Below are 13,547 nucleotides of genomic sequence, written 5' to 3'. Positions count from 1 at the left end.
GTTCCAACAGCCTGGCTCCTGCGCAAGCTGTGGCAGTGTCAGGTGTGCCCTTGCCTACCATGGGGCTGGGGGTGAAAGACCCTTTTACCAGCACTAACAAGGCTCCGGTGCAAATCCCGGCCACGCCACTGAGAAGCCGTGGGCACTCAGAAAAGTCGCTGTGTCTTGGTTTCCTTGCATCACGGAGGTAACTCCACAATGTTGTCTCAACACTTCGGGGTTAATAAAAAAAATTTTTTTTTGAGGCCGGCGCCATGGCCTAGCAGATTAAGCTACTGCCTGCAACACCAGCATCCCATATGGACAGCGGTTTGAGACCTGCCTACTTCACTTCCAATCCAGCTCCCTGCTAATGCACCTGGGAAAGCAGTGGAAAATGGTTCAAGTGTGTGGGCCCCTGAACCCATGTGGGAGACCCAGAAGAAGCTCCTGGCTCCTGGCTCCTGGCTCTGGCTTCTGGCTTTGGTCTGGCCCAGCCCTGACCATTGCAGCCATCTGGGGAGTGAACCAGCAGATGGAAGATCTCTCTCTCCTTCTCTCTCTGTAACTGTGTCTTTCAAATAAAATACATAAATTTCAAAAAGATATTTAAAAAATTCTAAACACATCAAAAAGTAAACAATCAAAAAAGATTTAAGAGCATGGCACATCTATGTATTTTGCAGCTGACTAACAAATCTTAAGTGGATTTCCATTCCCTAAATGTTTACAAATTCACCAGAAGCCCTCCTCCATCTCTCCTCACACCCCCGTACAACCCTGAGACGTAAGGGGGCGATTGTTGACCCAAGACCCCCTGGCTGACTAGAGCTGGACTGGGGCTGCCCCGGGTCTAGGGGGACCCGCAGTTCAGCCAGCTTTCCCCTGAGGGGGTGACCAGCCCACTCTCCCTCCCCTGCAAACGTGCATGCTCCTGGGGAGGAGGAATTATAAATAGGCTCCAGGAGGCTGGGAGGGTACCTGGCTTCTTTCAACCCGATCAAGGTCGGCACAACCCGGCTGCCCAAAGCCTGGCCTCTCCCGGGGCAGCCAGGGGCCCTTGAGAGCCCAGGCATCCCACAAGCTTGGGACAACCCCTCCTCTGCTAAGTTCTGCTGTGGACGGGGTAGGGGCAAGGCAACAGGGGCACCGTCCATTTCCTCCCGACAGCATGGGTCTCTCACACGGACAAGGGGCAGGGCTTTGATCCAGCTGAGAAAAGCAGAGGAAAGAGCTCTCGGCCACCAGCTAGGGGCAGACTGTAGTGGGGGGACGCCAGGAAGGGTCCCACCATGGCGACAAATGTAACATGATTCCAACAGAGACAGCAACACGGTTCTTTGTTGTTACTGTCGGGAGGGGTAGGATGAGCTAGATGGAAAATTGGGGAGCTGGGGCGGTTGGAGGGGAGCATCGTGTATGGAAGTGAGACCAGGGGAGAGCTGCTGGGACCTGTCAGACCTGGGGGCTTTGGAAAGACCCTGATCTCCCCCAGGAAGGAGCTGGTTAATTAAATTTTTCTCTGGGGCTGTGGCGTAGCCGGTAAAGCCGCCGCAGGTTTGTGTCCCCGCTGCTTCACTTCCGATCTAGCTCCCTGCTAATGCGTCTGGGAAAGCAGTAGCAGGTGGCCAAGTACTTGGGCCCCTGCACCCACATGGGAGGCCCGGATGAAACTCCTGGCTCCTACATCGGCCTAGCCCAGCCCTGGTTGTTGTAGACATTTGGGGAGTGAACCAATTGTTGGAAGACCTCTCTCTCTCTGCCTCTCCCTCTCTGTGGCCCTGACCTTCAAATAATAAATAAATCTTTAAAAAGAGAAAAAGAAATTGTTCTCCCTGCCCCCAAACAGAAAGCTATGTAACTGTCTCTTCTAAGGAAGCTCTGAGTGTTCCCAGTGGGCAAACTGCAAGATAAGGGGACAAAACAAGGTTCAAAACGTGGTGTGTGGCGTGTCCCTCTCTGCATAAAAATGAGAGAACAGAAGAACGAGTCTTGCTGGCGCCGCAGCTCACTAGGCTAATCCTCCGCCTTGCGGCGCCAGGACACCGGGTTCTAGTCCCATCGGGGTGCCGGATTCTGTCCTGGTTGCTCCTCTTCCAGGCCAGCTCTCTGCTGTGGCCCGGGAGTGCAGTGGAGGATGGCCCAAGTCCTTGGGCCCTGCACCCCATGGGAGACCAGGAGAAGCACCTGGCTCCTGCCTTCGGATCAGCGCGGTGCACCTGCCGCAGTGCGCCGGCCGCGGCGGCCATTGGAGGGTGAACCAACAGCAAAGGAAGACCTTTCTCTCTGTCTCTCTCTCTCACTATCCACTCTGCCTGTCAAAAAAAAAAAAAAAAAAAAAAAAAGAGCAAGTCTCTGTTGTGTGTTATCGGCTGCCGTGGAACAAACTGCCTCCAAACTCAGCGACTTAACATTTATCACCTCGGTTACCCAGGTCAGGACTCAGACCCTCATGCTGGGGGCTGGGGCTGCGGGCCCATCTGTAGGCTCACCGGCGGGTGGCAGCACTGAGGGGGAGTTGTTGGCACGCCTGGGCCCCTCCTGGAGGCTGACTGCCCCCCAGTGGGTGACCGCAGAGTGCAAGACAGCACCCACGATGCAGTCTCTGCCCGTTTTCTGTAACGCGCTCTCGGAAGCAGCACGCCACCATTTTTGCAGTATTTCATTTCCTTATCAATGGGTAGGTCCAGCCCACGCGGAACGGGAGGAGAGTAAGCAGGGCATCCATGCTACGGGGAGGGGTCCCCGGGGCTACCTGGGAGGGTGCCTGCCACCACTGGCCTTGCAGAACAGGCGGCTGGAGGGTGTACCACAAACACCTCACCCCGGCTGCCTCAGGAGAGGGAACTGTGTAACTGGGGAGATCTGCCACTGAATATGCTTTTGTACCCTTTAAATTTCACACAATATGGATGTATTACTATTCAAGAAATAAATCTCAGTGACTTAAATTTCATACAATATGGATGTATCACTATTCAAGAAATTAATTTGTTTTCAATTTAAAAAGAACAATTAAAAAGATTTTTTTAAAGGGCATTTAAAAAAATTTAATTGAAAGGCAGAATTAGAGAGAGAGAGAGAGGGAGAGGCAGAGAGAGAGAGATCTTCTATCCGCTGGTTCACTCCCCAAATGGCCACAACAGCTAGAGCTGGGCCGATCTAAAGCCAGGAGCAAGGAGCTTCCCCCCGCCCCGCCCCGGTCTCCCACACAGGTGCAGGGGCCCAAGCACTTGGGCCCAGGCCACAGCAGAGAGCTGGATCGAAAGAGGAGCAGTGGGCACACAAACTGGCGCCCATATGGGATGCTGACGCTGTAGGTGGAGGCCTAGCCTGCTATGCCACAGCACCGGCTCCAGAATGGCATTTGAATAGCAGAAAAAGCCCAGAGGGAACAAAGTGATGATTATTCTTAAGTAATGCATAGCTATTACTCTGCAAACCTGGCTGTTTCTGGTGAGTCTTTATTGTTCCAGCAGGGGGAGTTCAGAAATCTCTTTACTACACACGAGCAAGCAACGCTCATTTGCAGAATGACATAGAAACCTTTGGGCCAGGACCCAGGGCTGTTCAGTGTCAGCTTCCACTTGTCCTCTAGGTGTTGCCTTCGCGTGGCCTGTCCCCTGTGCACGGAATGTCCTACTCTAAGTCCCCCTCCCAGTAAAAATCCCCTTGCAACCAACGCAGATGTCGCTGTCACCGTAAAGCAGCCCACAGCAATGAGTCATTGCTTCTGCCTCAGCATGGCCTGGTCTCGATCCTAACACACTTAGGTCTCTGCACACAAGGGTCTGGTCCCGTGAGGTCAGCACCAGCCTCACCTGGGACCCTTGGAAGCACAGAGCTCAGGCCCCGCTCGGACCCCATCTGGACCAACAGCGCGAGCATCCAGACTTCACCGAGGCGGCGGCGGCGACTCAGACGCTAAAGCTCGAGAGACGCCGGTTTCAGCCTTTGCCTCATGGCCCCGTGAGCTTCTCGACGGTTTTCTTTTATCTCTTCTCATCTGAGTCCCTCATAAGACTCTGCACCCAACAGTAATGATTATGTACCGCATACAATTGTATACCTTCCTGGAAGGCTAGACGCTACATAACTAATAATAGCTATCTGGCAGGTCAACAATGGCACATTTCTATGTAATATTTCAGTTTTTTATTATCAGAATATTCACCTTTGGAGATAGAAAAATGGAAAAATACATGCAAAATCTAAGATCTAGTATATACCCGTTTCCTACAATTTTTTAGAAAGCGTATACCACTTCTGTAATAAGTATACCACTTCTGAACAAAAACCATTTCATCCTGAAATAAAAGTCTTCATGTTTATTAAGCCCTATTACATCCAATGATCAAGATTTCTACACCCCCCGGGGAAGTGAACGTTCTAGAAGTATCATGACCACGGCAGAGGAAGGCATGGGCCTCAACAGTGCCCCCAGGACCGCTTGACACCGGGCTTCTGTCTTCCTGCGGGTGAAGCTCCCAGGACACTGGCAATCAGTCAGCTCTCAGACCCTACAGCAACAGAGCCACTCTCCCAGGACAAGGCATCCGGAGCCACTCATGCAGCACCACCGCCCCCTGGTGGCAGGCTCTGGAAATGGAAAGGGGCTCAAGAATCAGGAGCTAGGAAACGGGTCAAAGACCAATTTTTAAACGTTTTCCATCAATAGCACCTTTATTTCTTTAAGTCATCACCACCACCCTCCTTGTGCCCGGGAGTCAGTTACTGGCACAATCACGTGGGCCCAGGGCCTGCCGTCCACCAGACTCGGTGCTTCGGATGCTGCCCAGGTACCCAGTCCTCTCCCTCCCTGCCGCTCTGCGCCTTAGGAAGGAGACAACCACGCCGTGTTCTTGTGCTCTGCCTTTCCCGCTCACTCTCGACCTCTGTCCACTTCCCTGAGCCTCAGGAGACGGCAAGCGTGGCCCAGAGTCAGCTGTGTGCCGCGCGGAGAAGCCCCAGTGCTCCGCAAACCCAGACCTCGGCTCCAGGCCTTGGCCCTGCAGCTAGGTGCGGCCGCATTGCTGGCATTTCCCAAGAAGCCGCAGGGCGGAGCAGTGTCAGTCTGAGACCTTGGTGCCTCGCCTCCACCCCTTTCTCCAGCGAAACACACAGCTTCCTTACTCTTCCAGGAAGAACGAAACATTCAACAGCGTATCTGGAGTAGGAGAGAGAAAAACTGTGGCCGATCACCACTGCTGCAAACACGAACGTACGACACAGGCAGCGGGGGGGAGGTGAGCACAGAGAAAGGGGAGGAGTGGGAGGTGAGCGCGGGAAAGAAGGGAGGAGTGGGAGAGGTGAGCATGGGAAAGAAGGGAGGAGGGGGAGAGGTGAGCGCGGGAAAGAAGGGAGGAGGGGGAGGTGAGCGCGGGAAAGAAGGGAGGAGTGGGAGAGGTGAGCACGGGAAAGAAGGGAGGAGTGGGAGGTGAGCGCTGGAAAGAAGGGAGGAGTGGGAGAGGTGAGCACGGGAAAGAAGGGAGGAGTGGGAGGTGAGCGCGGGAAAGAAGGGAGGAGGGGGAGGTGAGCGCGGGAAAGAAGGGAGGAGTGGGAGAGGTGAGCACGGGAAAGAAGGGAGGAGTGGGAGGTGAGCGCTGGAAAGAAGGGAGGAGTGGGAGAGGTGAGCACGGGAAAGAAGGGAGGAGTGGGAGGTGAGCGCGGGAAAGAAGGGAGGAGGGGGAGGTGAGCGCGGGAAAGAAGGGAGGAGTGGGAGAGGTGAGCACGGGAAAGAAGGGAGGATGGGGAGGTGAGTGCGGGGGAAAAAAGGGAGGAGTGGGAGAGGTGAGCGTGGGGAAAGAGGAGTGGGAGAGGTGAGCATGGGAAAGAAGGGAGGAGCGGGAGGTGAGCATGGGGAAAGAAGGGAGGAGTGGGAGGTGAGCGCGGGAAAGAAGGGAGGAGGGGGAGGTGAGCGCGGGAAAGAAGGGAGGATGGGGAGAGGTGAGCGTGGGAAAGAAGGAAGGCGTGGGAGGTGAGCACGGGGAAAGAAGGGAGGAGCGGATGCAGGAAGGGATAGACAAAGCCAGCACCTTGCACGAACTCTTGGTGTTCCGCTTCTGGAATTCGGTCCCAGGCCTGGGGCAAAGCTTGGATGCTGGCCAAGTCTCCCCACTGGATGGAGGAGAGGAGGTCCTTTCTCTTCAGGTACCTTCCGGAAGCTAAGGACTACTCAAAAAGAAAATGGAAGTGGGGGCCGGTGCTGTAGTGTACTGGCTGAGCTTCCACCTGCAGCACTGGCATCCCATATGGGCGCCGGTTCAAGTCCCGGCTGCTCCACTTCCGCCCAGCTCCCCGCTGATGGCCTGGGAAAGCAGTAGAGGATGGCCCAGATCCTTGGGCTCCTGCACCCGTGTGAGACGCAGAAGAAGCTCCTGGCTTTGGATTGGTCCAGCTCTGATTGTTGCGGCCATTTAGGGAGTGAACCAGTGGATGGAAGATCTTTCTCTTTCTCTCCCTCTCTGTCTGCAACTCCACCTCTCAAATAAATAAATTCTTTAAAACAAAACAAAACAAAGCAAACAGGGATGCAGCCAGCCGAGGGGACGGAGGCAAGGAAAGGATAGGCAGCACCAGGGGAATGGGGACGGAGGGCTCGACGAGCGCCGGTGTAAGCACTGTGAGCGCACAGTGAGCGCGCGGTCAGGGCGGCTGCCGCTGCTGGTGCGAGGACCCTGTTACAATTAAGGCACACAGGGAGGGAGAGGAGAGAGAAGGCCCTTACGCTCCCAGACTGGGTCATCAGACAGGGCTGATGCTACAGCTAAGGAAGAGGGGTGCAGCGTGCGGCTCAGACCGAGAAGCTCAGCGTTAACCCCGAGCTTGCAGTTCTATGAGCCACCTAGTTGCAGGCATCTGCAGGGACTCAAACGCCCCAAATACCAGAGGCGACACAGAGGCTGGGGTTTGTGAGGCATCCACATGGAGCCGGACGCTCCATGGGAGCACTGGGCAAGACTCTAGAGAGGGGCTGTAGCGCAGCGGGTTAATGCCCTGGCCTGACGTGCTGGCACCCCATATGGGCCCAGTTCTAGTTCCGGCTGCTCCACTTCCGATCCAGCTCTCTGCTATGGCCTGGGAAAGCAGTAGAAGATGGTCCAAGTCCTTGGGCCCCTGCACCCACGTGGGAGACCCGGAAGAAGCTCCTGGCTCCTGATCAGCACAGCTCCGGCCATTGTGGCCATTTGGGGAGTGAACCAGCGGATGGAAGATCTCTCTGTCTTCTTGCCTCTCCCTCTCTCTGTGTAACTCTGACTTTCAAATAAATAAATAAATAAATCTTTAAAAAAAAAAAAGACTCAAGAGAAAAAGGCCCCAACCTTAACTAACTGGGCTTCCTGCTTCCACCCTTGTCCCCCAAGCCCTTCCCCAGAACACAGCCGGCCCGATACCATGGAAAACACTGATCTCATCATGTCACTCCTCCACTTGAAAACCCCAGTCCCCGTTCTGCCAGACTCCAGCTTACTGCTAATGCACACTCCCGGAGGCTGCAGGATGTGGGTCTCCGCCATCCACGTGGGACACCTGGATTGTTCTGGCTTGTGGCCTGGCTGGATCGGGCTGTTGTGGGCATTTCGCGAGTGAACCAGTAGATGGAAGATCTCTCTGTGTCCCTTAATAAACAAAAAAATCATAAAAAGGAATCCTTCCAAAGACCTCAGGGCTCTGCAACATCTGGCGCCATCTCAGCAGCTTCACGGCCTGCGAGACTCCCCCCAGGACTCTGCTCTGGCCACGGGGGCGCCCTTGCTGTCTGCTGAGTCTGCCAAGCATGCTCTCCGCTCAGAGCCTTCAGACGGGATGCTCCCTCGGGCTGCAACATGCCAAGTATTCACACGGCCCTCTCCATTACCCACCACAGACCTTGCTCATGAGGCCGCCCTGCCCGCCTTATTTAAAGTCACAGGCCCCTCCATGGTGCTTACCACCACCTGACCTTCTGTATTTTTAATGCCTGTCTCAAGCACCTAGCAAGTACCCGGGAGGTGGTGGCTGCTCGATACAATTCTTGGGGACTCCTTGTACTAAGGGACTCAGGAGGAATCCAAGCTCAAGAACCAGAGAGGACTGACCCAAAGGATACAGCTGTCTAATAAAACAAACAGCTGTGGACACAATGTGTGCAAAGGATACGAGTTTCGGTAATGTCTGTCCATGTCTTGCAACCATTCTAACATGTCGGCCACAGAGGGGCTCGCCGCCGAGGGCTGCAGGACGGCGTCCAGGCCAAGCGTGTCCGCGTGCTGCTCATACACCTGGAACACTCGCTCCACCTGGCTGCTGACCGTGTCGCGCACCTTGAGGAGGGTGGCTCTGGGGGAAGAGAATGACATCAGGTGACACCACGAAAAAGGAACCCGGCAAGGAAGGTTCTAGGCCTGGATCAGACGGCTTTTGGCTGTGGAAGCTGGCCTGCGTGCTGCAGGCTGGTCAGCAGCGTGCCTGACCTCGGCCCCCTCCGTGGCAGCCACTGTGCTGCCATCCTCCCCAAGTTGCCACAACCAGGAACATCTCCAGATAGCACCAGATGCCCCCTGCCGGAAAACTACTCCGGAGACCACTGCTCTCAGCAGATTAGTGACAGCAGAGGTGAACCAGAATCAAGAACAGGGGCCGGAGTCGTGGCTTAGAGGGTTAAGCCACCACCTGTGGCGCTGGCATCCCATATGGGGTCCGGTTTGAGTCCCGGCTGTTCCACATCTGATCCAGCTCACTGCTAACGCACCTGGCAGAGTTAGCAGAAGATGGCCCAAGTTCTTGGGCCCCTGCACCCATGAGGGAGACCCAGAAAAAGGTGCTGGCTCCAAGCCTCAGCCTGGCCCGGCCCAGCCCAGCCCGGCCCCAGTGGCTGTAACCATCTGGGAGCGAGCCAGCAGATGGAAGATCCCTCTACCCCTGTAACTCTTTCAAATATGAATAGGTTTTTTTTTTTTTTTTAAAGAATCAAGACCTGATAACTTATTTATTTGAAAGGCAGAGTCACAGAAAGAGAACAAGATCTATCCACTTGTTCACTTCCCAAATGGCTGCCAACAGCTGGAGCTGGGCCCATTTGAGGCCAGGAGCCAGGAATTTCTCCTAGATCTCCCAAGTACTTGGGCCATCTTCCGCTGTCTTCCCAGGCCATCAGCAAGGAGCTGGGTTGGAAATGGAGCACATGGGATGTCGGTCCTGCAGGTGGCAGCTTTACTCCGTAGGCCATTGCAATGGTCCTAGGTACATTGTTCTTAAAGTTGAACAGGAAGCCCTGTTGCCAGAGAAAAGTGAAGACCAAAAAGTCTTCTGGGGATGCCATAAAACTGCCTAAGGAGAGCAGATGCTCATTGTCCCAAGGCACGTAAACAAAGGGGAACAAGCAGAGGACACTGGAGCAACCAGCCATTTCTAGCCACACGCTCCTTAGCCCCAGCCTAGGGAATTCTAGAATGCCAGTGTCTGCCTCTGCAGGACCCAGGAAAGCTACTCTTCCTCACGTGTAAGCCATCGGCTTGGGGGCCAGCATCGTGGTGCAGCTGTTTGAGCCTCCGCTTGTGATGCCGGCATCCCATTTTGAAATCCGGTTTGTCATGGCTGCTCCACTTCCAATCCAGCTCCCTGCTAATGTGGCTGGGGAAGGCAGTGGATGATGGTCCAAGTGCATGGGTCCCTGCCACTCGTGGGAGACCAGATGGAGTTTCTGGCTCCTGGCTTTGACCTGGCCCAGCCCTGGCTGTTGCAACCACTGGGGAGTAAAACAACGGGTGCAAGATCTCTCTCCCTTTGCTTCTCAAATAATTTTTTTTGAAGATTTATTCATTTATTTGAAAGGCGGAGTTACAGAGAGGCAGAGGCAAAAAGAGAGAAAAGTCATCCGCTGGTTCACTCCCCAAATGGCCACAATGGCCAAAGCTGGGCTGGTCTGAAGCCAGGAGCCAAGAGCGTCTTCTGGTCTTCCACATAGGCACAGGGGCCCAGGAACTTAGGCCACCTTCTACTGCTTTCCCAGGCCATAGCAGAGAGCTGGATCAGAAAAGGAGCAGCCAAGACTCGAACCAGCACCCACATGGGATGCTGGCATTGCAGGCGGCGGTAGCTTTACCCGCTACATCACAGCGCCGGCCCCTCACTGTAACTTGTATACATTTAAAGACTGAGTTTTATCGTTTGTGAGTTATATTTCAGAAAAAAAGGGAACACCTTGTGGAAGACTACTCTGTATGTGACACTGGTGTACGCTATCCCCATGTCTGTCCTGACCCACAGGAAGCGGATGCTGATGCGAAGGATGGACTTGCAGGGATAAAGGTCAGTGTCACGTCAGCAACGGTCACAATGCCTCACTGTGCTGCGCCATGTAGCCAGTGGGGAGGTGAGCCTGTGTGGGGACAGGGGACACAGAGCATTCTCTATTCCTTCCACTCAGTATTGCTGGGAAACCAAAACTGCTCTAAAAATAAGCTTATTTTTTAAAATAAGTACAAAATTGAGTGGGCTTTCTCATATTCACAAAATCAAGCATCACCATCCAGTCCCACAACGCCTCCGTCTTCCTGAAATGAAACCTTCATCCAGTACTCACTCCCCCAGGCGCCCCTCCATCCCGGCCCTGCGGCCGCCATCTCCTTCCTCTCCCATGCACCCACTGTTGGAGACATTACAGATGGAATCACACACCATGTGGCTTTTTACTGTCTGGCTCCTCTGCTGTAGCATGCTGTCTGTAAAGCTCTCCCATGTGTGCCAGGCTCTCCTCTTTAGGGCTCAATATCCCACGCTGCCTTTATTCTGCTGACGCACATCTGGACTAAGCCTACTGTTTCACCAGAATAAACAATGTTGATTCCCACAGAGCTTTTTTTTTTTTTAAAAGATTTATTTATTTATTTGAAAGAGTTCCACAGCGAGGAGAAGCTGAGACAGAGAGAAAGAGAGGTCTTCCATCCGCTGGTTCACTCCCCAGTTGGCCACAACAGCTGGAGCTGAGCCGATCCGAAGCCAGAAGCCGGGAGCTCTTCCAGGTCTCCCACGTCCCACAGAGCTTCTCAACAGCTCCTAAGGAGCTATATTGAAACTGTCTACGCAGGAGGCTCTTGGCAACTTCTGCCCTCACCCCTCACCAAACTCCCCTCGCTCTGGAAGCCAGAGACGGATACGCCAGTCACGTGCACCTCACAAACTGGCTCCCCTCTTTCACTCCCACCTCCACTCCCGCCACCCGTTCCCTAGGCAGCACCACTCATTTCCACATCTGCGCATCCGTCGGGCTTTCCACGTCCCTTCCCCAACAGGCTGTGACTACCATCTCAGAACACCCCAGAACCTGGCGGGCTGTCCATCTCTTCCACGTGACTATCATCAGAACACTGGTTCATTGATGTATTCTTAGCACCTTGTATTTGGCATCCCATTGGTATCTAATAAATGCATTCTGGAGACCAGCGCTGTGGCGCAGCGGGTAAAGCCGCCAACACCTGCATTGCTGGCACGAGTCCCGGCTGCTCCTCTTCTGATCCAGCTCTCTGCTATGGCCAGGGAAAGCAGTAGAAGATGGCCCAAGTCCTGGGGGCCCTGCACCTGCATAGGAGACCGGAAGAAGCTCCTGGCTCCTGACCGGTGAAGCTCCAGCCGTTGCAGCCAATTGGGAAGTGAACCAGTGGGTGGAAGACCTTTCTCTCTCTGCCTCTCCTTCTCTGTGTAATTCTGCCTTCCAAAAAAAAAAAAAAAAAACAAAAAACCTTTAAAATAAATAAATGCATTTGTATAAATGAATGGAAGGGGGCAGTGGGTTAAAGCCCTGGCCTGCAGTGCCAGCATCCTATATGGTCGCCAGTTCTAGTCCCAGCTGCTCCACTTCTGATCCAGCTCTCTGCTATGGCCTGGGAAAGCAGAAGATGGCCCAAGTACTAGGGCCCCTGCACCCACGTGGGAGACCTGGAAGAAGCTCCTGGCTTCGAATTGGCGCAGTTCCAGCCATTACGGCCATCTGGGGAGTGAACCAGCGGATGGAAGACCTCTCTGTCTCTACCTCTCTCTCTAACACTGTCTTTCAAATAAATAAAATAAATCGTTTTTAAAAAATGAATGAAAGGAAGGTCCTCATCTTTGACAGTTTCCTGTGTTAGTCTGTGGCACAGACACTATACTGGAACTGTCTTTTGTTCTGGGTCAAGGAACAGGTGCTCTGTCCATCGTGAATAATCTATGCATATTTCAAAAAGTCCATGGAAAATGAAATTAAATAAGTTTATTATGGCACAAAAAATTTTTTTGAAACCCATGCATATGAGAGGACCTCAAAAAGTTCATGGGAAACTGTGAATTATGAAAAGGCTACACCTGGATTCCAAAAAAATGCTTCCCACCGAAATAAATTTCTTTTCATTCCAGTTCTCCACAAGCCTTTTAAGCATCCTCCTAAGGTGAGGCGGAGGGTCCAGCCACACGCGGAAATCTGAGCTGGGAGGCCCGTCACGGGCACAGAACAAAGTGGGGGTGAGGGCTGGGCTCTGACCAGGCCCAACTCCCCGGGCCGGCCGACATAAAACCCTTGGCTCTGGCACCTGCCGAGTCTACACCACAGCCCTCACGGCCTCTTACCAGTGAGAACTACAGAGGCAGACTAACACGCGGGCTCCATTCCTTCTCCCTTCTGCTCGCCCACCACTGCCCTTCCGGGTCTCTGACAAGGCAAATGCCAGAAAAGGGCCCTCGCACAGCCGGCCCGGGGCAACCGACAGCCAGGCCGGGCCGCCCCCACTCCGCCCCCCAGGGCCAGAAGCGCCCGCTTTGCCCCTCTGGAGCCCCTTACAGCCTCTCCCCGAGCTTGTCCAGGACGGCGTCTCCCGCCTCCAGCTGCTTGCGCCTCAGCCGCTCCTGCAAGTCGGGGAAGGCCCGGAGCGCCGGCACGTCCTCGAAGCGCACGCTCTGCGAGGCCTGCATCTGCTCGGCCAGATTGCTGAGCGCGGCCACGAGGGGCTGGCAGTCCCGCAGGGCGCCCTGCCACAGCCCCTGCTGCTCCTCCACGGCGGGGAAGCAGCGCCTGAGCGCCTCCCGCACGGCCAGCAACGGCCGGTCCGCAGTCATCTCCGCAGGAGAACGGCAAAGGCTGGGGACGGAATGGCCGGAGGGGGCCAAGCCGGCGGGAGTTTATTCCGACTTCGGGCTCTGGCCTCCACGTCCCTCCGGACGCGAGGCGCTGAAGGGGTGAGGACCCTTGCTCTTCACTTCGCGGCGCGCCGGCTGCTCTCCAAGAGCCGGGCAGGGCGGTCTCCGGCGTCAGACCGCGGACTCCAGGGCCCGAGTCCCCTCTCCCCTCAGATCCGCGCTTCCGGGGCCGAAATCCTGTCTCTTGCTTGAGGCTACCGGTTGCGTTTCCAGAGTCAGCGGCAAAACGTACAGCCAAGAAAGTCAAAGCGCGAAATACAACCACATCCTCCAATACGCGCCAGCGTCCGCGTCTACTCCCGGCACACGCTCAGGACGACCGCCACTAACAAACAGCCTCGCGCCGACGCAGTCGCCGAGGCACGGAAATAAGGCGTCACGCCGCAATGACTTCTGGGCGATGTAGTCCTACGTGTGAT

General features: G+C 54.8%; 1 protein-coding gene across 2 annotated transcripts; it reads right to left on the bottom strand.

The window, feature by feature from the left end:
• Positions 1-4,284: 4,284 nt before the first annotated feature.
• On the bottom strand, positions 4,285-13,506 carry AIRIM (AFG2 interacting ribosome maturation factor). Of its 2 annotated transcripts, XM_002720653.6 has the most exons (4): positions 12,773-13,496; positions 8,119-8,298; positions 6,015-6,133; positions 4,285-5,146 (listed from the first exon to the last, which is right to left on the bottom strand). In XM_002720653.6, exons 1-4 carry the CDS (start codon positions 13,045-13,047, stop codon positions 5,109-5,111), a joined length of 612 nt encoding a protein of 203 aa, XP_002720699.1. In that variant the 5' UTR covers positions 13,048-13,496; the 3' UTR covers positions 4,285-5,108. The 2 variants fall into 2 exon arrangements, with proteins under 2 accessions (XP_002720699.1, XP_089155242.1); XM_089299116.1 differs by lacking the exon at positions 4,285-5,146 and having other exon boundaries at positions 6,116-6,378; positions 12,773-13,506.
• Between the last annotated feature and the right edge of the window lie 41 nt (positions 13,507-13,547).

The sequence above is a fragment of the Oryctolagus cuniculus genome, chromosome 7, assembly GCF_051225735.1.
Source record: "Oryctolagus cuniculus isolate XC-2025 breed Fujian yellow rabbit chromosome 7, ASM5122573v1, whole genome shotgun sequence".
Lineage (NCBI taxonomy): Eukaryota > Metazoa > Chordata > Mammalia > Lagomorpha > Leporidae > Oryctolagus > Oryctolagus cuniculus.
The sequence above is the reverse complement of the archived record's forward strand: the minus strand, read 5'-3'. Positions and strand labels throughout refer to the sequence as shown.